At 39.9% G+C, this 26,699-nt stretch overlaps 1 protein-coding gene and 2 pseudogenes across 3 annotated transcripts; 2 read left to right on the forward strand and 1 right to left on the reverse strand.

The window, feature by feature from the left end:
* Positions 1-6,686: 6,686 nt before the first annotated feature.
* Positions 6,687-26,699, forward strand: part of LOC103434458 (EH domain-containing protein 2-like) — a 54,578-nt pseudogene continuing 34,565 nt past the window's right edge.
* Positions 10,284-26,368, reverse strand: LOC103434457 (pyrophosphate--fructose 6-phosphate 1-phosphotransferase subunit beta-like; annotated as a pseudogene).
* On the forward strand, positions 21,193-25,080 carry LOC103434455 (uncharacterized). 3 transcript variants are annotated; one of them, XM_008372813.4, is made up of 6 exons: positions 21,246-22,078; positions 22,163-22,312; positions 22,435-22,866; positions 22,977-23,048; positions 23,229-23,917; positions 24,107-25,080. In XM_008372813.4, the coding sequence occupies exons 1-6, from the start codon at positions 21,472-21,474 to the stop codon at positions 24,755-24,757; spliced, it is 2,601 nt and encodes an 866-aa protein (XP_008371035.1). In that variant the 5' UTR covers positions 21,246-21,471; the 3' UTR covers positions 24,758-25,080. The 3 variants fall into 3 exon arrangements, with proteins under 3 accessions (XP_008371036.1, XP_008371034.1, XP_008371035.1); XM_008372814.4 differs by having other exon boundaries at positions 21,193-22,312; positions 24,008-25,080; XM_008372812.4 differs by having other exon boundaries at positions 21,193-22,312.

The following is a 26,699-nucleotide window of genomic DNA, read 5'->3' on the forward strand; positions in this document are numbered from 1 at the left end:
CCAGTTGAGAAAGCGTTGTATGATCTGTGACAGCTGGTTTTTAATTTTATGAAGAAGAAACGTTTTCTTTGCTGCTAAAACGCTTTATAGGCCAGAAATATAAAAAAACTGATCAACTGTGCTAAAAGCATGCTTGTATTTCAATAAAATCCAAAGCTAATTAACCCGTTGAGGATTAAAACTCAGCTCTAATCTTCTGCTGCTCAATGGAACTCGTGAGTTTCTTGTGTTTGTTTGCATAACCACGTGTTTGGAGCCAGTGCATGCATTGTATATATTGAATCCAATTCTCAGGATGTAATTAGTCGGCAAAGAATTGTTGAAATTTTGATTTTTTGCTAACAAAGAAGAAAAACCAACTCGAACAATCCCGGGTTCGTTTGTCTTCCTCCTTAAAAACCCTAGCTAGCTAACACCCAACTCAGAGTACGTACTACATACGCAGGTCAAGTTTATGAATTGTGAGTTATGACGGATACTATATCATTATACATAAGATTACACTGACAATATTGAATATTATTAAGAGTGTTTCCCTACGGAGAGTTGCTGGTGACCTAACTCTTTATAAGCTCAGTAAAATTTCATAACTTAGTTTACGATGTGAGACAACACTTCACATTCTCAAACGCCTTGTCACATGTACGTATGATGACACTCAAGCTAAATACATGAACAACATTTATTGGGCAATGACATAGAACATGTGTTGTTGTTGGGCTTCAAAAAATGACCAACATACTATGATATATACCATGAATAAAGTTAATATTCTATATATATCTAGAGAAATTTGGAGCAATGGTCCTTAAATTTTCGTCCAGTTAAAGCTTTGGTTCTTAAATTAATAATTTATGAGTATTGATTAATCTTTGAACTAGTTATAATGTGGAGCAATTAATCAAAAGCTGGGTGGTGAAGGTGGGAATTAATTAAAGGCTTGGTGGATAATGTTGATTATGATTGGCTGATTTTCTGGAAATGCAAAGACTTGAATATTTGAGTGTGGCTTGGACCGTGAATTGCATGCTCCTATAAGAAAGTTGCAAGCATTTTAGTAGCTCATTTAATTTGGAGTTATGCAGTCAAGATTTTTTCTCCTCCTTCTCAGATTTGTTTTTACTTAAATTAAAAACTGTCTGACCAAAAGAAAACTGTGTAAAACCACAGGCGCCAACTAATGGAGGTGCTAAAAAAAAGTTGAGGTTCCACCATAAAATTACTTGACAATATAAGGAGTAGTTCAGTTACTTATAAGTAAGTGTGGCTGCTGGGCATCACACGCGGGACAACTGCTCTAATATTATGAAGAAAGTTGAGGTTTCACTATAAAAAAAAATTGGCAATATGATGAGGAGTAGCTAGCGCAGTTACTTATAACCACATACAAGGTCCCTCTTTTCCTCAATTTGGGATTGATACTCTCAACAGGCGCAAATATTTTTACTAGGGTAATGCTATGAAGACCAACTTTTTAACCCAAATTTTGTAAACTGTATGACGTGATTGTTGATAATTGGATTATTATTTAACTGTTAATTAACATGCTTATTTCATAATGCTAGATACACTAACTTTTTAGACCACATTTACAAACCATGTGAGATGTCATTAATAAAAAATAAATACGTTAATCAACACTTAAGAAAAGACACAAGTTCCTCCCTATAAGTATACTCTCATTTACCGCTCCCTCTTATCCTTTGATGATGATCGGTTGCATTTAACCATTTTTTATCCCTTAAATTAATTAATTAAAATAAAAACTTGCGGTCTCGGGTTCGAAACCCGCTGCTGGTGTGGAAGCCAGACTTATGGCCAAAGGGAGGCTGAAACACCTCTGTGAATCTTCCCGGCCCCCTAAAGGAATGGATAACCGTGGCTTGCAACTAGTTGTCCCTTTTAAAAAAAATAATAATAAGAATAATTAATTAGAAGGAAACGTTTTACTTATTTTGGTGTTGGGTTAGAGATCTAAAGAAGCCATGGAGAATCAACAAACAAACTGCAATGCTTCTGTCGTTAAGCAAGTTTTTGGTTTTTTTTTTTTTTTTTTCTTTTTTTTTTTTTGCAATTTCTGGTTATTTGATATCTTGCTTTAGGAGTCCTTTTAATAAAGCACATAATTATTCTTATTTTGTTCTTCTTTACTATATAATATTCATGTTCATAAACTATATTTGTTTCATTTCCCCAGGAAACTTACATAAATATATATATTGAAATGAAAAAACAACTATGGAATGGTTAGTGCTATTCACATACTCATTTTTACTTCTCATGCACTCTTGTTAATTTTTGGCCTTGAATATTCTTCAATTTATTCGATTTGACCACTGAAAATTGATAGAGGTATATGAGAAGTAAAAATAAGTGTGTGGATAGCACTTTCCGGGATGATAATGTTTAACTTGTGTGAAAATTCCGACATTGAAGAGAAGATGCGCACGAGGACGCGCATAACCTTCACTCTCATGGGAACCATGGCATATGCTTGTTCTCTTGTTCTTGTTTGTTTTGTTTTTTAAAAGTTTCACCAATAGGAGGTTTTTTATGAAAAACTTGAACTTATAGTAAGCTAGCAAACAAATTAATACACTCTTGGTCAAGAGTTTGAAATGGTTTAGACGCTTAGAAAGCCTTGTAGCCATCGGATGGGCAATATTCTAAGGCACGTCCATGTCCACAGCCTTTCTTGGTGCTCGAAAATCCCGTACGGAATATTTTTTCTGAAAACAAGGAATTGGATATCAATCGGCCTCCTTCTTTAAGTTTCGTCATCCCCTTCACTTGTTCTCGTTCTTCTTTAAGGACTTATTTCTGCAATAATTTATCCACCCAATATTATGGCCGTAAGTCATTTTCTGTTTTTAGTATTGAAGTTCTTAGTGTATATCATGCTTTTTTGAATATTAGAATTTGACTTATAGCCACTAAATGTGTTTTTTCAATTGTTGAAGAAACTGATTATGATTTATTTCATATATATATATATATTATGATTTTAGGGCATATATACTCTCTGGGTTATGATTGGGACATTATTTCATTTTCTTAAGGAATATCAATGTTTTATTGATTAATTCATACCGTAATGACGGGATTTGAAACGATAAATGTAGATGTTTGTCTTCGTTGATTGGAGTCCTGCTCTCTAAGGTCCTCATTTTGAGGATCTGTCGTAATGTCATTTTTGTCTTCTGTCTTTAACCGTTATGTCGTTGATATTTAATCGATATGTTGTTTGATATTTAGTTTTTTTTTAGCTCATCAATTAAGTTTTTTATCATTTTAGTCAAGTTCCTTTTCTTCACGTGGGGATAATATGAAAACTTACCTACAATCGAATTGTTATTGTATATTATTAGCTTTGTTGAAAACAAAGAAACCTTCTTAATTAAAAAGATTACTTTGTTGCAGAAAAAACCCCACGTCCCCAAATTTGGCGACTGGGACAATGATTACAGTATATCATACACTGCATGTTTTGAGACCGCTAAAAAAAATGGAGTGAAGGGAAATCCAAATGACCCCGAAGACAATCCAGAGGCCTTAAAAGGCATGTTCGAGTCCTCCGCCGCACAACCTCCTAACAGCGCCTCGAGTTCGAGCAGCAAGCCACGAACCTCAAGCGAAAATGTACGCCAAACTGAGGGAGACACTAGCCACGGTGCGCTCCGGCCAAATGGCGTTGTGCATGAGCGTAGGGTTTCTGGAGGGAGCTTCAAGAGTTACAGATCGGAGTCTGGTAGCGAAAGGAGCAACTCCGATTATTCTCTCTTGCAGCAACAACCGAGACACCGCCGTGCGAGGTCGGAAAGAAAGAGCAGATTGGCTTCATCAGGGAGTGGTCGCAGTCATAGCATTCGTAGTCATAGCATTTCCAATTCTCCGAGCAAGCCTAAAAGTACTAACAGTAGTACTCATCAGTCTAGTGATCTTAGTCAACACGATACTGTAAGTTATCCTTCTTCATGTTTCTGTCTAATTATAGCATATATCTGAATTCTCTGCCTTTTCTCCCTTCCTATTTGAACGCTAAAGATTAAACCACATCATCATCTTATTTTACCTTTACTGTAGAGAGAAATAAGAAGAGGAAACTGAGAAAGGAGGGAAGGGAGGAGAGATTTTTCAGTGTGCAGTAACACGGCTCGATACAAGTGTCATTATACAATTGGTTAGAAACCTATGAAAAAAAAATTCTAAACAATTGTAGTATGACACTTGGTTTACCGAGTCGGGGCACACTAAAAAAAATTCAATAGGGAAGGGAAATAATCCAACTCCTTATAGCATAAGGTTTATTAAACATATTAACAAGGAAAAGAAATGAAAGTGTAACAATCCCATTAACGTTATAATACGCGTATATCTATTTATTGATAGTGTTCCTTAATTCATAAAACAACAAATCTCATATCTACTCATATTATAACACGTAAAGTGTGATCGTCACACTAAAAAATATATTTGAACATAGAATTCATTGCTAAAGCGTGCAAAATTTGTACTGTGACAGCATACAAGAGTATCTTCAATACCCAAATTTGGGGATTGGGATGAAAAGGAACCCAAATCTGGTGAAGGTTTTACTTACATATTTGAAAAAGTGAAAGAAGAAAAGAAAATTGCATCAGCGTTCCCAGTTGTGCCTCAACAACCAAGCAACAATCTCAACAGTGCGAACGAACGTGAAAAATCTCCGTCCAAATCAAAGGTAATTTTGCGGCCAAACCGAGTTTTGTGATTATATATTCACGATATTGTAAAATATCTTCGACGAATTACTTCTGATACATAACTTCTTGTGTTCTTGTGCAGAGATGGTGCTGCATCTTTTGAACCGAAAGACAGTGAGATGGATAGTATTTCACATGTTTAATATTTATGTAAACAAAGGATTTCTAGCATTTTATTTTGTTAATGGAAGTATATTTGAATTTTTTTTAATAAACGATATTTTCTACGTTAAAGGAGTGGAGGAGTATGTTAAGCCTCACAATAGATTAACCATAATAATGTGGTTCAAATTCGCTTTTTGGCGATAATCGAACATAATATCTCTCATTTATAAGTAAAGAAGATTTAAATTCAGTTTGTTGACATTGCTATTCAAGTTCTTTATTTTTGAAGTGAAAATTACCTTTTGAATTTGAATAAATTTTTCAGTGTACCGGTAACACGGCCCGGTACATCAATTGTCATAATAAAAGTAGTTCATTTTTTTTTCAAATATTTAACCATTTATATTATAACATTTAAATGTTGTTGATGCACAAAATTTGGAGGATCTTAGACCAACGTAAATCCGGTCGTGAATCACACAAACGCACAAGAACACAAAGATGTATCGTGGTTCACCCCAATATTTGGGCTACGTCCACACTGATGTTGATTCAATTTCACTGTATAAATGTATGAATTACAATAGATCAGCAAGGGTGCTCTCTGTGGATGCAGCCCTTGCCATTTTGCTCTCTGTTTAGCTGAGAGGGTATTGCCCTCTATTCTTGTGAGGATGAATGTGAGACTCTGTCCCTTAGTGAAGGTGAGACTCTCTAGTTCCTCTTAGTGAAGTTGAGGCCCCTTTTTATAGAATAAGGGTTTCCTCCCTTCTTACATAAATCATGGGCTTAGGGATGAGGCCCAAAGACAAGTCCCAATATATGGTACCAACAAGAGTCCCCCAAGTCTTCAGTCAAGAAAGTCTTTTGGCTGGAGACTTCAAATCCAATCCATGTACGGGGCAAAGTGACTAGATGTCTTGAACCAATATTCAACACAAGGCAATGCTTAACATAAAGCAATACTCAGTTAGAGGTATCACACGTTGAGAGACTACTCGGCTGGAGGCGATGCTCGTTGCGAGGCTGCTCAACTAGAGGCTATGCTCCCGACGAGGCGGTTACTCGGCTGGAGGCGATGCTCTTTGCGAGGCTGCTCGGCTAGAGGCTATGTTCGCTGCGAGGCGGCTCGGCTCGTGGTGTTCCTCATTGCAAGTATGTACTTTATGTCAGCGTGTACTCAATATGAGTTGATTCTCGACATGATTTGGGTTCGCTTGTCAAGTTCGCATATTGGGTTCTTTTAATCAGCAACAATGTTGATCAATGGATCTAGTTGCTCAATAATTCCTGACAATAAATGACAGTATAAGTATGACCGTATAATGAATAAATCAAATTGACAAAGTTTGTCAAGGCAAAATATTGTACTATGTGTCTTCTATAAATAAATAATTTATTCAGTTGTGTGGTAAATCACATGTTGTAGAAGTGACATAGTTTAATGGCAATCACAATACTCTAGGCCAATAAATATTGTATAACAAAGTTTTACCCTACCACTTTAAATAATGAAGTCATGAATGATTAAAGATGCAATAATAAAATATTAATTAATAAAATAATTATAAGGAAGATTGCAGACAAGCGTTTGTAAAGCATATGCACATTGTAAAGCAATTTCAAACCGGGAATGCACTACATAGGTGTGATAGAAATGATGTGACCTCATTATGCATACTGTAAAGTAAGTGCTGTCACTTTCCAGTAATGATGTGATGATGTGGTTTCCAGTAATAGGACCACCACAAAATGATAATGAAATATTAAATAGTAAAATAATTAATGAATTTGGAGAACATTTATCTCCTTTATTGCTTTTCCTGTGACTTTTTCAGAAAATGGGCAGGGAACATGCATTCCCCTTCATGATTCCCCTTCATGATGAAAGTTTTATCTTTCTCAGAAGTTGGCGGGCATCTTCTGACGGCTTGGTGCTGCAGAGAGCACTGAGCTTTCTGGAAAGCAAGTTTCCAAGCAGTTTCATCGTAGGCATGAACATGTAGAACACAGATCTGGTCAGGGAGAGCTTCTTTGCTAGGAAGAGACTAGATGTCACGGCCGGATTTACGTGATCATCGAAACCCAAATCAGAGGTGGTGGAGATGGGGCCACGGCTACCATCGGAGGAAGCCCTAAAGGAAGCGGAGGCGGAAGGAGAAGGCTTAGAAAGCCTACAATCGGTGGAGGCTTTTGGGGCTAAAACCACAGGGGAATCTCCAGGCTTCATGACGAGAAAATCATGGAAGATGGCGTGCTTCCTCCGCTGCTGCTCCTCTAGCTTCTGCTTTTGCGGCTGCTGCTTTTGCTGTTGGCTGCTGAGAGTTGTGGCATTGCTGTTGGGGATGCCTTGCCCGCAACCATAGCATTAGACGTCATGGAGGTCTGTATGCTACACTCATAATAAATAACACCTAGAAGAAAGAGAGGGGGAGGAGAAGCCCCAAATGGCGGAGGGCCATTATTCTCTGCATGCGACCTGAATCCTCAATCCAGTACGGAAGAGTCCAAAATCCAGCGAATAATGCAGAGGAAGACGGAGACGACCACTCCTCTGTATCTGCGTACGTGCGTTTATCGCTCTGTGCTATTTGTAATTGTATGTTGAAAGCAAGGAGAGAGAAAGAGAGAGAAATGTGGTAATGAGTATAGAGAGTGGGTTTTCGAAAGGAATAAGCAACAAACAGCAATGGGGAAGGTTTGTCCTGGTTCACGCGCTTGGCGGCCTGGAGGGCGACCACCAGATCAGACACCCATGATTCTGTTGGATCGGAATTCGTGGAAGAAGTCGACGCATCCAACGGTCCAAATTCATTGTCTTTAAACACCCCTATCTCTTCGAACAAATGCATTAGCAAGGCGATTCGCCGGACCAGATCAGTGCAGTCATTCTTAAACATGCTGGTAACATCGCCGCCGAACTTCCTTGCACCAACGACGTCGTTTAGTAATTGCAGTAACTTCAATGTACGGTCGATGCCGCCGGCTATTGCTCCAGGCATTGGGTTCTTCTGTTTTCCATTTGTCTATGGGATTCTTTGCGGGAAAGCGAAGGAAAGTTCGGGGTGTGGTTCATAAGGAACACAACCCGCACCGTGCAGTTAGAGACTATCGCGACGGGTGGCGCGTACATGTGTGAGGGATTGGCTGTTGGGTTTGGAAGTGACACGTTTGGAGGTTCCGGATGTGTCTTGGGTGTCTTTGTGGCGAATGAAAGTTGATGTTTGGTGACGGGTGTTGTGGAGGTTCTTGGGTTTCTGTAGATTCACGGTGGAGTGTGGTGAGGTGAAAAAATGAAAGAGAACCGACATAGCTGTTCGTGTTGTTTTCCACAGACGGCGCCAAATGTTGATGCACAAAATCCGGAGAATCTTGGACCAACGTAAATCCGACCGTGAATCACACAAACGCATAAGAACACAAAGATGTATCGTGGTTCTGGTTGTTTAATTAGATGGTGATGGTCGAATTACCGGAAACGAAGCCACTAAGTTCTTCGCCATGTCGAGGCTTTCTCGTGAAGAACTCAAGCAGGTTTTTCATTCATTTGTGATAGCAGCCTAATAAGCTTCTTTGTTTTAGGGATTGTTTATGTATAAATCACTTCTGCTCATAAGTGCTTTTAGTAAAAATACTGTGAAAATTTTGTCAACTACTTATTTGAAAGCACGTTACACTTGCTCAGAAGCACTTCTAAATTTTGTGCCAGTCATTGTCAAAAGTGATTTTAGTTGTGAGAAAATGCTTTTATCTTTTCCGTAAGTAGTACTAAAACTATAATATTCGACTAGGAAAGTACGATTCTATGGTTTTACCCTTTGGTCTATATGTGTTGGAAGTTAATTTGATTGTATTTGGGATTAGGGCATATGATTGTTTGGAACTCACTTTTTGTTTTCTCATTTATCATTCAAGGTTTGGGCGATTGCTGACACGAAACGACAGGGATTTGTAGGTTTTTCGGAGTTCGTTACTGCAATGCAGGTTGTGCATGATTTTTGGGATATATTTCCTTATTAGTGTATGTTGTATTAGGCTATTGAAAATTGCCATAGAATCTTTCCCTCATTTGTGGTTGAATTTGATAGATGATTTCTTTAGCACAAGACCATGAATCAACCCCCGACATCCTCAAAACTACAGGCAAGAAAGTTTGTTTAATATCGTATTTCCTGTTTTTGTAAATGTGGAAGAATCCAACATATACATTTTATCTATGTCTCATTCGATTTGTTCCTCAAGTTCTTCATGTTCAATTGCAGTTGATTGGGAAAACAATAAACCTCCAGTTATAGAAGGTTTGGATGATTTGGTAGCTGTGAGTATCTTCCTTTTCCCTCCCTTTTGACTTTATAACATACATTGTGACTTTCACTTATTATTTTCTCGATTCTGTACTAACAGAAAACCAAGAGTTTAACAACATATGGAGTTGAAGTAAATGGTTAGAAAATCCATCCAACTTTTTAAGGAATATACTTGTTATAATCTTGTACTGAAGTCTTCGTTGGAAATGACCATCAGTTCAGCGGTTTGGTTCAAAATCAGCAAAGAAAGTAAGATCAATGTCCATTGTGCCATTGACTACTGCTGTATTTTTATACTTTTCGTTCGTTTTTTCATGAGTTAAACAATCTCAGTTTCTTTACTTATTCGATTGAAACATTTTATCTTTTTTGTCACCTATAGATCAACTTGTTTTTACATATTAATGGAGGGATGTCTCCTCTTTCCTTGTTGCCTGACTATTTAAAACATTTTTCTTCAGCTCCCTCTTAATGCTGTGACATCTATTGTTGATGGCTTGAAGAGAATGTACAATGAGAAACTAAAGCCCTTGGAACTTGCATATCGTTTCAACGATTTTGCATCTCCATTGTTAGTGAGTGGATTTCTATATGTTTGGATGTATATCCTTCAAAGTGTGTCGGGGAATCAAATATCCTTTTGCTCTTCTTTGCACTGTTTCGTTCAGATACTACATTTGCTAAACCTATGGCTGATTTATTTCTTTGCAGACTGATAGTGATTTTGATTCTAAACCCATGGTCATGCTTTTGGGTCAGTATTCAACTGGGAAAACAACATTTATTAAACATTTGTTACGATGCAACTATCCAGGTTGGTTAAGTTATCGCTGAAATTATTAATTGACAACCTCGGCGTTGAAGGATTTAACATTCGCTTGTTGGAACAGGAGCTCACATTGGACCAGAACCTACTACAGATGGATTCGTTGTAGTGATGGTATAATCGCTAATCACCTGGTTTCCTTCCAAAAAGTTTATCAAGTTTATTTCTTTGTACTTTCTGACGTTTATATTGTATGTTAAATGTTTTTGGTAATTCTAATTGTTGATCACAACACATGGGATGCACTTATTCTTAATCATTGAAACCACATTTAGCCAAAGGATTATGTCATTAGGTTAAAAATTAAGTACCCAAAAAAGTGAGACTGTCCTTGGAACTGGCCATTATATGAACCTTCCTGCTTCCTCTTCTCCAAGTCTGTCTCAACCATTTGAATGAGCAGGCAACCTAGTGGTAAAAATAAAGATTAGCATGCATGCTGTATTGATGTGCCCAGAAAATCCCCGGACAGATTTAAGTCAAATTGGAAAATGAAAAATATACCTGAACATTTCCATGAGGATCTCTTTCAAGCATCAACTGCTCTTGGGATTGCTTCAGGTAGAAAATCAAAAAGCTCTAGAGATTGGCTTGTAAGTTTCTTTTTCCACAGCCCATCTTCATCTATAACTTCATGGGCCAGAATTTCATTCAATTCAGCAATAAGCTGCTGCACCTGCAAACGGAAAGGTTAAAAACATTAATGTTAGTCAATGCAGTTATTTGAGTGTGCATCTATGTGTGAAACAGTAGAACACTTGCTTTCCAAGTAAACAAAGGAATATGAAGAAAGAAGGGTTTAAAGTTGTTATATTAAGGATCAAGGATAATACCTCAGGAATGAAATCAATTAGACCCTCAGGGATAAGTATAACACCATAGTTATAACCCAGGTCAGCACGCTTCAAGATTACATTCACAATGTGGTCAGTGACATTTTTCAGTGTCAGCTTCTTTGCAGCAACCTGAAGAAAGATATATGTCAGATGTATTCGGCAAATGGATATCTTTTGGCTGCACCAATAGATTACTTTGCACCATATTACTTTTTAGAAAGTAAGTGTCAATCAAGTTGTGAGAGAGACACCAATGCTTATTGCGTTAATATTCCCACAACACCAATTTAATAAATAAAAAAGCAATATAAGCAATTTGAATATGAAGAACAATATAACTGACCTCTTCTCCAATAATTGTAATGTTTGGATGAGTTTGCAAAGCACATTCTAAAGTAATGTGTGAAGCCGCACGCCGCATAAGTCTTACAACTGAAGACAGATGCGCCAAATTATATTTTATACCGCAAACATAAGCTTGAAAAATTTAAGTATGTATCTAGTAGAAATTTGATTTACTAACAACGATAATATTTTCCAGTTGACCGGGCATTTGTCATCACATTGCCAATCATTTCTGCATATATCTGCATAAAGTTTTTAACAGCCTATTACAATTATGCTGAAACAGTGAATTTAGCTAAATGTATCAAATAAGGTGTCTAAATGCTCATTGAACTCCTGTGATTAGGAGGAATTTACACATGATACTTTAGATACAGGAATTAAAGGTGCTTTCATGTTTGTGATGGGAAGATGAAAATTAATTACAATACAACATGGATCTGTACAATTTGAGTTATTAATTAACATTAAAAAGCCAAAAGAAACAAAGAAAAAAAGTTATAGTCACCTTGAAGCAGTGTCCAATCCAAAACTTATGGGGACCTCTTTGCATTTCAAGTCACTGTCAATGGTTTTGGGGCAACCTATCACACGAGTTTTCAAGTTCTTCCCCCTGGTTTAACAGATACAACAACAACAACAACAACAAAGCCTTTTCCCACTAAGTGGGGTCGGCTATATGAATCCTAGAACGCCATTGCGCTCGGTTTTGTGTCATGTCCTCCGTTAGATCCAAGTACTCTAAGTCTTTTCTTAGAGTCTCTTCCAAAGTTTTCCTAGGTCTTCCTCTACCCCTTCGGCCCTGAACCTCTGTCCAGTAGTGACATCTTCGAACCGGAGCGTCAGTAGGCCTTCTTTGCACATGTCCAAATCACCGGAACCGATTTTCTCTCATCTTTCCTTCAATTTCGGCTACTCCTACTTTACCTCGGATATCCTCATTCCCAATCTTATCCTTTCTCGTGTGCCCACACATCCCACGAATCATCCTCATCTCCGCCACACCCATTTTTTGTACGTGTTGATGCTTCACCGCCCAACATTCTGTGCCATACAACATCGCTGGCCTTATTGCCGTCCTATAAAATTTTCCCTTGAGCTTCAGTGACCTATGACGGTCACACAACACGCCGGATGCACTATTACACTTCATCCATCCAGCTTGTATTTTATAGTTGAGATCTCCATCTAATTCTCCGTTCTCTTGCAAGATAGATCTTAGGTAGCGAAAGCGGTCGCTTTTTGTGATCTTCGCTAGATTGCTCCGGTCATTAGTATGGATAAGTATATAAAGGGATAGAGATAGGAAAGCGAACACAAGATGTACGTGGTTCACCCAGATTGGCTACGTCCACGGAATAGAGGAGTTCTCATTAATTGTGAAGGGTTTACACAAGTACATAGGTTCAAGCTCTCCTTTAGTGAGTACAAGTGAATGATTTAGTACAAATGACATTAGGAAATATTGTGGGAGAATGATCTCGTAATCACGAAACTTCTAAGTATCGGAGTGTGGTATCGTCTTGACGTGCCTTATCTATCTCATAGGTAGATGGGGCATCTTCTCTGGAAGTACTTTTCCTCCATCCAGGGGTGGTATCTTTAACTGGTGGAGATGCACAAGGTAATGTATCAATTTCACTTGAAGCTTACTTGTAGTTTCAGGCTTGGTCAAGCGCGATACAAACCATGTAGTAGGAGTCCCCCAAGTCGCCGAGCTAGGGGATCTGCTGAAAGAGGTGACAGACAAGGTAAGCAATCATAGCTCCGGCTGATTGTTCACAGTCTCCCTATCTTGCAGGCAGCATGAAGGATAAAGAGAAGAAAATGAGAAGAGATGATATGAGATACTTTTGCTTTTGAAGAAGTAACTTTCCACAGGCTTATTCTTGAACTGAGCTGGAGGGTTTTCTGGTTTCCTCCAGAGTATAAGGCCGACTGAAGAATTTGAGGGTCAAAACAAGTCCATCAAATCTAGAGTACGTCCAACCCTGCTGATATGGGATACTTTTGCTTTGATAGAGTAATGGATGTATCGGCATGTGTGCTGTTACGCTTGTCTCCACATGCTTCCTTGTATCCTTCTCCCTTGCCCTATCTGTTCCTCAGGCGGATGCGGTATCTTCCCTGGAAGCATAAGATGTTGAAGATGAGTACTCGAGAGCAATGTCAGGTAAGTAATCAGGTAAGGGGTTCCAGGCAGTCAGTTCCTGGCTGGAAGCTTGATTCCAAGTACTGACTGATTGCTCTCTTTCTCCTTGTCTTGCAGGTAAGAACAAGGTCAAAGGAAAAGACAGGGAAAAAGCATGATATGGGATACTCTTGCTTTTAACCCTGATGATATGAGATATTCTTGCTCTAGTATAGCTTGTTTGCAGAGGTATTATCGGGGGGAAAGAAAGCTGAATATTTCGAAAGGCTTCGTTGGGAGTGCCCTCTCAGATATGAGGAAGGGTTAAGCATTTTTGCAGGTCTGCCTGTCCGTTGGGGACGGAGGTCGACATATATAGGAGTCTCCTTAACAACAAGTAGTAATGCTATTCCTTTACCCTACTTGGTCATAGCACGGTAGTGGGAGCTGTCAGCTTCACATGTTTTAACGCTGTCAGAGCACTTTGAAAAATTGGTTTGTGGTATCTGGAAAGCTGATGTTGCGTGTGAAGATTACAGACAGCTTTATCCAAGGAGATCCGACTTTTGAAGTTGGGAAAGTGTTGCCTCTTCGGTTTTCGAACAAGCAATCCTATCGGGGATCTGGCTCTCGAGATTCGGAGAACGATGCCTCTTCGATTTTTGAGAAAGCAATCATGCTGGGGGTCTGGCTCTCGAGATTCGGAGAGCGGTGTCTCTTCGATTTTTGAGAAAGTAATCATGTTGGGAGTCTGGCTCTCGAGATTCGGAGGGCGGTGCCTCTTCGATTTTGGAGCAAGCAATCTTGTTGGGAGTGTTTTCTCGAATGTGAGTAAAGGTTGGGCATGTTTGCTAGTCTACCTTGCCACGAAGCACAAAGGTTGACACACAGGGACTTTCCAATTATCTAGCAATGGTACTGTTCCTTTACCCTCTTCGATTTTTGAGAAAGTAGTCATGTTGGGAGTCTGGCTCTCGAGATTCGGAGGACGGTGCCTCTTCGATTTTGGAGCAAGCAATCTTGTTGGGAGTGTTTTCTCGAATGTGATTAAAGGTTGGGCATGTTTGCTAGTCTACCTTGCCACGAAGCACAGAGGTTGACACACAGGGACTTTCCAATTATCCAGCAGTGGTACTGTTCCTTTACCCTTGTGGGTAATAATATGGTAGCTAGACCTTCAAAATTTATGTGTCTAAACTTTGTTAGTGTTGTTTCTTTGCTATTCTTTTACCCTTCTTGGTCAGAGCGATGTAGTGGGAGCTACAAGCTTCACGTGTTCAACTTTGGCAGAGAACTTTGGCAAAGTTATCTGTGGTACCCATGAGCTACTGTTGCGTGTGGGAAGTGGGTGATTGAACAGTAAGACTCATGTGCTTTCTACTTCACCAGAAGTCTTCGACCGAATGCCCATAATTTCCGCAAAGCTGAGTGTGCGTGTGACAGGTGCTGACAAGGCTGGAACAGTAGGTGCCTCTTCGATTTCTGAGATCGGCCCTCGTGGTCTCTGAGCAGCCCAGCTTTTGAGAAAGCACGCGCCTCTTCGGTTTCTGAGATCGGCCTTCGTGGTCTTTGCGCAGCCCAGCTTTTGAGAAAGCAAACGCCTCTTCGATTTCTGAGATCGACCCTCGTGGTATCTGAGCAGCCTTGCTTTTGAGAAAGCAAACGCCTCTTCGATTTCTGAGCAGGCGCCTCTTCGATTTCTTAAGCTCCGTCGAGTGCAGATTTTTATAGGGGCTGGCATTAAGTTCCAAAGCACACTTGAATCTCCACCAGTAGAAGCTCCATTCTTGCACTTCTAAGATCTTGATTTGTCCGACCTCTTCTCTCTTCAACAACTTTGAAAATGTCTAGCCCCTCCGACCGTCGTTTTGACTTGAACCTTGTTGAAGAGGCAGCCCCGCCTTCTCCTGACAACATATGGCGTCCATCCTTCGTCTCCCCTACTGGTCCTCTTACCGTTGGGGATTCCGTGATGAAGAATGATATGACCGCTGCGGTGGTGGCCAGGAACCTTCTCACTCCCAAAGATAACAGACTACTTTCCAAACGGTCTGATGAGTTAGATGTTAAGGATTCTCTGGCTCTCAGTGTTCAGTGTGCAGGTTCTGTGTCTAATATGGCCCAACGCCTATTTGCTCGAACCCGCCAAGTTGAATCATTGGCGGCTGAAGTGATGAGTCTCAAACAGGAGATTAGAGGGCTCAAGCATGAGAATAAACAGTTGCACCGGCTCGCACATGACTATGCTACAAACATGAAGAGGAAGCTTGACCAGATGAAGGAATCTGATGGTCAGGTTTTACTTGATCATCAGAGATTTGTGGGTTTATTCCAAAGGCATTTATTGCCTTCGTCTTCTGGGGCTATACCGCGTAATGAAGCTCCAAATGATCAACCTCTGATGCCTCCTCCTTCTAGGGTTCTGTCCAGTACTGAGGCTCCGAATGATCCCCCTCCGGTGCCTTCTCTTTCTGGGGCTCTACCGACTGCTGAGACTTCTCCTAAGCAACCTTTGTGAAGGCTCCCTCTTGTTTGTTTATTTTGACTTATGTATATGTACATATTTGTAGCTTATCGGGGATATCAATAAATAAGCTTTCCTTCATTTCAACGTATTGTGTTAAATACACCAAAGCCTTCTTCGCTAAGTTCTTTGAATTTTCTTTTGTTGAAGCTTTGTGAGTGGAGCATGTAGGTTGAGGTAGTGTTCCCTTAATTTCCTGAGTGAGGAAAACTTCTCGGTTGGAGACTTGGAAAATCCAAGTCACTGAGTGGGATCGGCTATATGAATCTTAGAACGCCATTGTACTCGGTCCTGTGTCATGTCCTTCGTTAGATCCAAGTACTCTAAGTCTTTTCTTAGAGTCTCTTCCAAAGTTTTCCTAGGTCTTCCTCTACCCTTTCGGCCCTGAACCTCTGTCCCATAGTCGCATCTTCTAATCGGAACGTCAGTAGGCCTTCTTTGCACATGTCCAAACCACCGTAACCGATTTTCTCTCATCTTTCCTTCAATTTCGGCTACTCCTACTTTACCCCGGATATCCTCATTCCTAATCTTATCCTTTCTCGTGTGCCCACACATCCAACGAAGCATCCTCATCTCCGCTACACCCATTTTGTGTACGTGTTGATGCTTCACCGCCCAACATTCTGTGCCATACAACATCGCCGGCCTTATTGCCGTCCTATAAAATTTTCCCTTGAGCTTCAGTGGCATACGGCGATCACACAACACGCCGGATGCACTCTTCCACTTCATCCATCCAGCTTGTATTCTATGGTTGAGATCTCCATCTAATTCTCCGTTCTTTTGCAAGATAGATCCTAGGTAACGAAAACGGTCGCTCTTTGGTATTTCTTGATCTCCGATCATCACCCCTAACTCGTTTTGACCTCCATTTGCACTGAACTTGCACTCCATATATTCTGTCTTTGATCGGCTTAGTCGAAGACCTTTAGATTCCAACTCTTCTCTCCAAAGGTTAAGCTTTGCATTTACCCCTTCCTGAGTTTCATCTATCAACACTATATCGTCTGCGAAAAGCATACACCAAGGAATATCATCTTGAATATGTCCTGTTAACTCATCCATTACCAACGCAAAAAGGTAAGGACTTAAGGATGAGCCTTGATGTAATCCTACAGTTATGGGAAAGCTTTCAGTTTGTCCTTCATGAGTTCTTACGGCAGTCTTTGCTCCTTCATACATATCCTTTATAACTTGGATATATGCTATTCGTACTCCTTTCTTCTCTAAAATCCTCCAAAGAATGTCTCTTGGGACCCTATCATACGCTTTCTCCAAATCTATAAAGACCATGTGTAAATCCTTTTTCCCATCTCTATATCTTTCCATCAATCTTTGTAAGAGATAGATTGCCTCCATGGTTGAGCGCCCTGGCATGAACCCGAATTGGTTGTCTGAAACCCGTGTCTCTTGCCTCAATCTATGCTCAATGACTCTCTCCCAGAGCTTCATTGTATGACTCATTAGCTTAATACCCCTATAGTTCACGCAATTTTGTACGTCGCCCTTATTCTTGTAGATAGGCACCAAAGTGCTCGTTCGCCACTCATTTGGCATCTTCTTCGTTTTCAAAATCCTATTGAAAAGGTCAGTGAGCCATGTTATACCTGTCTCTCCCAAAACTTTCCACACTTCGATTGGTATATCGTCTGGGCCTATTGCTTTTCTATGCTTCATCTTTTTCAAAGCTACAACCACTTCTTCCTTCCGGATTCGACGATAAAAAGAGTAGTTTCTACACTCTTCTGAGTTACTCAACTCCCCCAAAGAAGCACTCCTTTCATGTCCTTCATTGAAAAGATTATGAAAATAACCTCTCCATCTGTCTTTAACCGCGTTCTCTGTAGCAAGAACCTTTCCATCCTCATCCTTGATGCACCTCACTTGGTTTAGGTCCCTTGTCTTCTTTTCCCTTGCTCTAGCTAGTTTATAGATATCCAACTCTCCTTCTTTGGTATCTAGTCGTTTATACATATCGTCGTAAGCCGCTAACTTAGCTTCTCTCACAGCTTTCTTCGCCTCTTGCTTCGCCTTTCTATACCTTTCACCATTTTCATCAGTCCTATCCTTGTATAAGGCTTTACAACATTCCTTCTTAGCCTTCACCTTTTTTGTACCTCCTCATTCCACCACCAAGATTCCTTTTGGTGTGGGGCAAAGCCCTTGGACTCTCCTAATACCTCTTTTGCTACTTTTCGGATACAACTAGCCATGGAATCCCACATTTGGCTAGCTTCCCCATCTCTATCCCACACACACTGGGTGATTACTTTCTCTTTGAAAATGGCTTGTTTTTCTTCTTTTAGATTCCACCATCTAGTCCTTGGACACTTCCAAGTCTTGTTCTTTTGTCTCACTCTTTTGATATGTACATCCATCACCAACAAGCGATGTTGATTAGCCACGCTCTCTCCTGGTATAACTTTGCAATCCTTACAAGTTATACGATCCCCTTTCCTCATTAGAAGAAAATCTATTTGTGTTTTTGACGACCCACTCTTGTAGGTGATCACATGTTCTTCTCTCTTCTTAAAGAAGGTGTTGGCTAAGAAGAGATCATATGCCATTGCAAAATCCAAGATAGCTTCCCCATCCTCGTTTCTCTCCCCAAAACCATGGCCACCATGAAAACCTCCATAGTTGCCTGTCTCCCTGCCCACGTGTCCATTTAAATCTCCTCCTATAAATAACTTCTCCGTCTGAGCAATTCCTTGCACCAAGTCTCCAAGGTCTTCCCAAAATTTCTCCTTCGAACTCGTATCCAACCCTACTTGAGGTGCGTACGCACTAATCACATTGATAAGTTCTTGTCCTATTACAATCTTGATTGCCATGATTCTATCTCCTACCCTCTTGACATCTACAACATCTTGTGTCAAGGTCTTGTCCACGATGATGCCAACACCGTTTCTCGTTCTATTTGTGCCCGAATACCAAAGTTTAAACCCTGAGTTTTCTAGATCCTTTGCCTTACTACCAACCCACTTAGTTTCTTGTAGGCACATAATATTTATCCTTCTCCTCACCATAACTTCCACTACTTCCATAGACTTTCCCGTTAAGGTTCCTATATTCCACGTTCCTAAACGCATTTTGCTCTCTTGAACTCTACCCTTCTGTCCTAGCTTCTTCACCCTCCCCCGTCTAATAGGATCAAAGTACTCCTGGTTTAACAGATAAAGAAAAAAATTACAAAACAGGAGAAACAATTATATCAAAACAAAATGTAACCTACTCTCATAATTGCATCAAAAGGCACCACGTTTGGAATGGCAAGTAAAATCATTCCAAAGAACTTCGTCACAACAAACCTGAAGTTTTCAGCAAGGAGGCAGGCATTTGTGTTTGAGTCATCTCCACCGATAACAACAAGCCCATCCAAATCAAGCTTCACGGCTGTTTCTTGTGCTTGTTTAAACTATAATACATATCCATTTAAAATGGTTAGTTGGTTAGATAAACATACTTAACATGAATATCCATTTAAAATGGTTAGTTGGTTAGATAAACATACTTAACCTGAATATCTTCACAAAGGAAACAAGAGCCACCTGCTCTGGAGATTCAATCTTGTCCCTTCCACTGCAAATCATATCGAAACCACCCTGATAAGACGAAAATACAAGCAACACGTCAATTATTTTCTAGCCAAAACGAACTTACACGTAAAACAGATGCATATATGTAGCTATGTATGTGCTGTATATATTGCTTTCAAGAATTTAAACATAGACACGCACATATCCCTGTGCCAAATAATCGATCCTTACAACAATTAACTTGAGGTAAAGGCTTCACACAAGGTAAAAATTCACATTCAAAACACTCACGTGATTCTGTATGTATAAATATACACGGGGGTAAGTTAGATGTATTTGTTTTTCATGATCCCAGCAGGCCCGCCACTAAATTAATCTAACACCAAAACACCAAAACACGGATCGAATTCAACCAAAATTCGAAAAGAAAAACGAAGTTTACGAAACATATAACAAATTGATACTTAAGACCCTCACCGAAAATTCCAGAAATCACATTGTGTCCTCCGGGCGCTTGGCCTCCAGATAAAACGACACCGATCTTCAGCTTCTGCTCCGGTAGACCCGAATCGGAATCTCAGTAACCTTAACTGTTTGATCCTTTATGCTTGGGGGTGGGGGGTATCGAACTTGGGTGGGGGGTATCGAGGTGGGAGTTTCTTTGGCTCTAGTGCCACTGCACTCGGCCCCCATCCTCAGTAACCTTAACTGTTTGATCCTTTATGCTTTTCCATCCAACATTCTTTGTTACTTAATTAAGCATATAGCAAAGGTGGATGAAATCTACCAAGAAGGGATTAATAGGCTAATTTTAAATAGTTTAGAGGGTTAATTTATTAAAAAAATAGTTCAAGTAATTAATTTCAACTGGAGTAATAGTTCAATGACTCAAATGACAGTTTACCTTAAAAATAATGATGCATAACTCATACTTGTTTTTGGGTCAAGTATATAACTCATACTGTCCATTAGGCAAATGAGATATATATCGTTTTATTAATACGATGTTAGTTGAACAATGTTAGACTCTAGGACTAAGACATTTTTTTTCCTCTTTCATTATACAGTTACGTAATGGAATGATACCATAAGCGGTGTTTAAATCATCATTCAAATAATAAGGTAGGTCCAAATCCTTCTTTGAATAATCCTGGTAGTTATCTAGAAGGATTTGGTTGTCCAAATTTTGTAGGACAATTTACCCTTTTAAATTTTTCCTATTCCCTTGACATTTTTGGCTTCGCCATTGTCTGCATCTAGGTTGGAGTCTCCTCTCCGTAATTTAGATTACTAGATCAAATTCAAACGTCTTACGAATCAAAAAATATATATTATATTATTATTTGTGAGACATGTGTTGCACAGTTGGTGAAAAGAGTACAATTGGAAACTAATAAGCTAAGCAACGGTAGATGTTTGTATGGATAAAGAGCTTATAGCTAAGGAACAATAAGTTATATCCACAAATCCCATTTTACTTCTCACACTTTTCTAATTTTCAACCATCAGATCAAATAAATTGAAGAAGATCAACGGACATAAATTAGTAAGAGAAGTGTGAGAAGTAAAATGAGGTGTGTGGATAGCACACCCCAAGTTAGTAACCTTAAGTGTTCGATCCTTTATGCTTTATTATCCACCATTTTTTGTTACTCAATTAAGCATATAACAGAGGTAGATGTTTGTACAGATAAAGCAGATCCAGCTAGAAATCATTTTAAGCTTTTATTATTTCAAAGCAGATAGCAAAGACGCTGCTTGCAGACAATCTCCAGGACATGAGATGTAATTTTCTACAATGAATGAATATTATAAAACTGAATATTAATTTCTTGACAAATAAAAAAAATGCTATATATATGTATTGTAGCGAGGCATGTGTTGCACGCTTTGTGAAAAGAATCTACAGTTAATCAACTAAGCAAAGGTAGATGCTTGTATGGATAAAGCACGTACAGCTAAGAAACAGTAAGTGAACTTAACTCTTCGATCCTTTATGCTTTATTATTTAACACTCTTTGTTACTTAATTAAGAAAAGCATATAGCAGCTAGCCTATAAATCAAAGCCACAACCGCCGCATTACATTCCCCAAGCTATCTAGTACACTAGAAATGGAGCACTGGGAAACGCTAACGGATAGGCCGGTGGAGGAGGATGAGGTAGCGAGAGAGGTTAGCTTAATTCACATTGAAGAATTGAAAGATCCCTATGAATATGTCATGACGGAGAACTGGGAAGGCGTGCAGGATTTCTTCGAGAAGAATCCGGAACATCTGCTCTCTAAAATTACAATGGACGGAGGCACTGTATTCCACCTTGCGGCTTCTTGCAGCAGCAAATCACAACGCAAAAATCTCAAAATGGTTATCGATATACTCCGCAGGAATCCATCCGACGGTGACGTGAGAAGAGCTCTGACGAAGAAAAATAATGCCGGAAACAATACTCTCCATGAGGTGAGTATGACCGGCAACAAGGAAGCGGCAATGTACTTGGTGAGCATTGCTGATAAAGAGAAATGTGCACTGGAGCTGCTGGAGACTCGGAACTCTTCAGGAGAAACTTCGCTCTTCAAGGCGGCTGCTTACGGTTTCACTGACTTGGTCAAGTTTTATGTTGGCAAACTGGAGAATTATGATCGGGACAACCTTTGGAAGCACTTCCACAGAAGTGACAAAACGTCCATTCTTCATATCGCAGTCGTTGCGCAACATTTCGGTCTCTCTCTTTCTCAGAAAAAATGCACACAATTATATGCAATGCAGATTAATAACTTTTGCTCTTTTGTCTTCCACAATGCAGAGACCGCTCTTTGGTTAGTGGAGAACAACCCATATCTAGGGCCCCTAAAGAACAATAAAGGATTGACAAGCCTTCAGTTGCTAGCCCAAATGCCAACTGCCTTTGATCCACATTTTGAAAAATGCAAATGGAAGATGCTAATTTATTATTGTACGTGCCATTACCTTAATTACATGCTTACATGCTATATATACACAGGTGCAAGCATGGATTTTTATTTATTTTTAATGAAGCAGTAATCTCATACTTAATGTTGTTATATATATATGCAGGCCTTCCTGTTGGAGGAGATGTGGTCACACCAAATCAGAATATGAAGGATAAGGATGATGTGGAGAGCAATAGGAAGGATGATGTGGAGAGCAATATGAAGGATGATGTGGAGAGCAATAGGAAGGATGATGTGGAGAGCAATAGGAAGCATAAGGATAAGGATGATGTGGAGAGCAATATGAAGGATGATGTGGAGAGCAATAGGAAGGATGATGTGGAGAGCAATATGAAGGATGATGTGGAGAGCAATAGGAAGGATGATGTGGAGAGCAATAGGAAGCATAGGGATGATATGGAGAAGCATAAGGATGATATGGATGATATGGAGAAGCATAAGGATGATGTGGAGAGCAATAGGAAGGATGATGTGGAGAGCAGCATGGAGAGCAACCAGCCGCACCGCCAATCCATCTTTCGGAACAAGCTTGCAGGTAACCTAATTAATTAATCAAATAAAGTACACAGTTAGCTAGCTAAACGCTCCTTTATTCGGCATTTTTTCCAATGCTGATGAAGCTGCACGCATAAAAATGTTTTGCAGGCTTTGTGAAGGTTTACATTTCACTACGGGACTCCCTTGCTAAAAGTTTGCTTACGTTCTGGCTTTTTTTCGGTACATTTTTATCTAGATGAACACTTGTTAAAACTCTAAAAAAATCCTTATGCACTCATTTCTTATAATTTTACACAAGAAGATAAAGAGTGCATGATAATTTATTTGGAGCGCCCATGTGACCTTCCTAATTATAACACGTTAATTAATTTTACATATGTTTGATCATGTGATGAATAGAAATAGGAGGCCTGATATGGGAGGACAAGAAAAATAAAAAAGCACTAGATAAACTCATCCCACTGCTCGCCAAGTGGGACAAATCTTGGTGTACTATAGATGCTGCAGGCGAAGATAGCACTTCTATGCTGTCAGAGAAAAAAGGTTATGATAACGGAGGCGAAAAAAGAAAGGCGGCCGTATCGGATGAGACAAATGGTGATGATGGAGGTGGAAAAGAAAAGGATGCAGCCAAATCGGAAAAACTTAATAAAGATGGTGATGACGGAGGAAAAAAAGGACAGGCGGCCGCATCGGATAAGACAAATGGTGATGATGGAGGTGGAAAAAAAGAGGAATTAGCCAAATCGAAAGAGGAGGCGAGGAATTCTAGCGCATTGCTTATGGCAACTATCAATGGAATTCTACCCATTGTGAAGGAGATAGTTGGCCAGCATCCTCAGGCAATCGAGCATGTTAACTATAACATACGCAACGTTTTGCATCTGGCCATTAAGTACCGTCGGAAAGAGATCCTTAATCATATCCAAAGCTTACCACATGTGATGCCGAAGCTGAGTAAGAGGATAGACAAATATGGAAACACCATATTGCACCAGGCTGCAGATAGGAGTTACTACTCCATATCATTGTCTCAGAAATTAATAGGCCCTGCCATGCAATTGCAGGATGAGCAGCACTGGATGCTGGTAATGTTCTCTTGCTAGATTTATGTTCTTACACAAATATTTATATTACCAATTAAGTCTACTGATCTTTTAAAATACTTGTATTGTCAGGAAAATACTTATGTTACAAATTAAGTTAATTTGTTCACTTGGTGAAAGACTTATGTTATCAGACAACACTATTAATGTGTGGACGTGTGCATGTGTCAGCGTGTACAAGAGATGATACCGCCTCATTACACTCTTCACCACAACAACAAGGATCAGACAGCGGAGGAGCTGTTCAACCAAGAGCATGACAAACTTCTGGAGGAAGCACAAAAATGGGTAAAAGAAACGGCTCAGTCATGCTCAACCGTGGCGGTGCTAGTGGCCACTGTGGTCTTTGCAGCCGCCTATGCCATTCCTGGGGGTTTTAACGACCAAAGCGGCCGTCCTATTTTCCAGGACAATCCTCTCTTTTTGCTCTTCACCTGCATGGACGTTGTGGCCATTTCCTGCTCACTATCTTCTGTGGCATTCTTTCTCTCTGTCCTCTCCTCCCCTCTCGAGTACCCACTTTTCGTTAACAGCATTCCTCGCAAGGTCATGGCAGGATTCATCTTGCTCTTCTTGTCCATGGCAACCACCATGCTCGCCTTTGCTGCCACCATTTTGCTCGTGATTCGCGTCAAGAAGAAATGGACCATGTCTATACTTTACCCTATTGCCTTTTTCCCCGTCCCTCTATTCGCCTTGCTTCAGTTTCCTATGTATCAATCCTTCATGGTCATGCTTAAGACAATTAATGCTTGGGTTTTCAAGGTTTTCAAACCGTTATTGGCCTTTCTCCGCTTTCATGGCTCTAGGCGGATCAAATAACCTAAACTTTTCGTCACAACACAATATGTGGTGCACATTCACAATCTTGCAATTTAAGTATTTATTTGTTGTTATCATTTGAATATTTCGGATTTTTCTTGTTTTCTCCCCTATTTTCACAATGTTATTATGTCTTCATTCACAAGTATGGGTAATAAGTGAAAAATAAAGGCTTGTCACAAATTGTATGCCAAAGATTATCTCTTGCATGCTTGTATTGGTTTGTAATCATCATTTGTGTTTATATGTCATCCTTAAGTGTAGTGGTGGATTGCTTTAGTGGATTGAATTTTTTCTTCAACTTAAGTTCAAATCCTGCCCTATGCTCTTTGTGTAAATTAAAGTAATAATATCACTTGTAATAAAATGAAGAAATAGAAAATAAATCATGTTTAAGCGTAACCAAGTTGATTAGATTAATCTGCTTCTCTTCTACACCTCGCATCCTCCTTAGTGACTTAGAAGGAGAAAAATACTTTTCTTAGTAGAAAAGGAGAAAAATATTTACAATAATGAGTGCATAGTTGCTCGCCCAATAAATTGAGGTTGATGCTCACCCTTCATTGATTATCGTTAGAATAATTGATTAATTGATTTAAGCTGCGAATCTCAAGTTTAAACTAGTTTAATGATAATCAATGAAGGCAGAGGTGAGTGAAAAGACAAGGTGAGGCGTGGCCTGGGATAGGCCTGCAGGGTGGCATAGTATATATTAATTAAGCAGCATAGTGTACATCATTCACACTCAAAACACTCACCTGATTTCTGTGTGGATAAATATACTCGGGGGTAAGTTCGATGTATTTGTTTTTCATGATCCCAGCAGGCCCGCCCCTAAAACCATACATTGTGCTTCCTTTGGCGCGGTCTTGCAAGTAATCTAACACCAAAACACGGATCGAATTCAACCAAAATTCGAAAAGAAAAACAAAGTTTACGAAACATATAACAAATTGATAATTAAGACCCTCACCGAAAATTCCAGAAATCACATTGTGTCCTCCGGGCGCTTGACCTCCAGATAAAACGACACCGATCTTCAGCTTCTGCTCCGGTAGACCCGAATCGGAATCGCTTAGCGCGTGCAGATGGCTGACCGAAAACATTAGGAAACAACTTCACGATCTCCTCTGAGGAACCGAAACGAGAGACGATCAAATACGGAATAGAAAATCCCAAAACGCACATATTCTACAGCATGATCGCTAAATCTGGTCGACTAAACTTGAACTTCAAAATTTCTCCGATATCAAACGCTAGAAAAACGCATGGATCCTAGCACAAAGCGGAAGAAGAAGAAGAAGCTGACCTGGATTGCCGGCGGCGGAGCTAGCTGGACCATCGACGACCTTGAAGGGATTTCTGAGCACGGAAGGGAGAGGAAGTGCATGGTCGATACGACTGACCTGGACCTCGCTGTAGACGGAGGCGAATCGGCCGGTGACAGGTGCCGGAACTGACTCAACACCGGCAGCACCGCCGTTAGCAACCAGTGATGGTGGAGCCATTAAAAACTAACACGCACAGACAGTGTCTCCGATATCTTCGAGTTTTTAGGTGCGACTGCGAACGGAGCGTGAAATCTATCGAATCGCGTTTGACTCCCGACAGTGAGCGTGTGGGTGTTTAAACGAGGAGTTGAGAAGGGTGGGAACGTCATTTCAGGTCATTGGACTCTCCGCCGCAGAGCGGAATGTTAGGCCATCTCCAACCGAGGGCTGGCTAGATGGTTCGTTTTAGCTCTCTGACCCTTCAAAATTCTCTAAGATATTAATATTTTAATGAATAGTACATGACCATATTTGTCTCCGTCTCCAACCGAGGGACAAAGGGCCAGAGGGCTCATTTTAGTCCTATCACAAAAAACCGTCTCCAATCGAGGGTCATAGGGCCAAACATAATTTATTATTTAAATTTAAAAACTACAACAACTTAAATTTAA

The sequence above is a fragment of the Malus domestica genome, chromosome 05 (genome assembly GCF_042453785.1).
Source record: "Malus domestica chromosome 05, GDT2T_hap1".
In the NCBI taxonomy this organism is placed as follows: domain Eukaryota; kingdom Viridiplantae; phylum Streptophyta; class Magnoliopsida; order Rosales; family Rosaceae; genus Malus; species Malus domestica.

Bases quoted from the DNA above. Each gene is read 5' to 3' on its own strand.
- LOC103434455 (XM_008372812.4), top strand. From the start codon at position 21,472: ATGGAGCACTGGGAAACGCTAACGGATAGGCCGGTGGAGGAGGATGAG. The intron at 23,049-23,228 runs GTACATTTTTAT...TGTGATGAATAG, and splicing joins TACGTTCTGGCTTTTTTTCG to AAATAGGAGGCCTGATATGG. The intron at 23,918-24,106 runs GTAATGTTCTCT...TGCATGTGTCAG, and splicing joins ATGAGCAGCACTGGATGCTG to CGTGTACAAGAGATGATACC.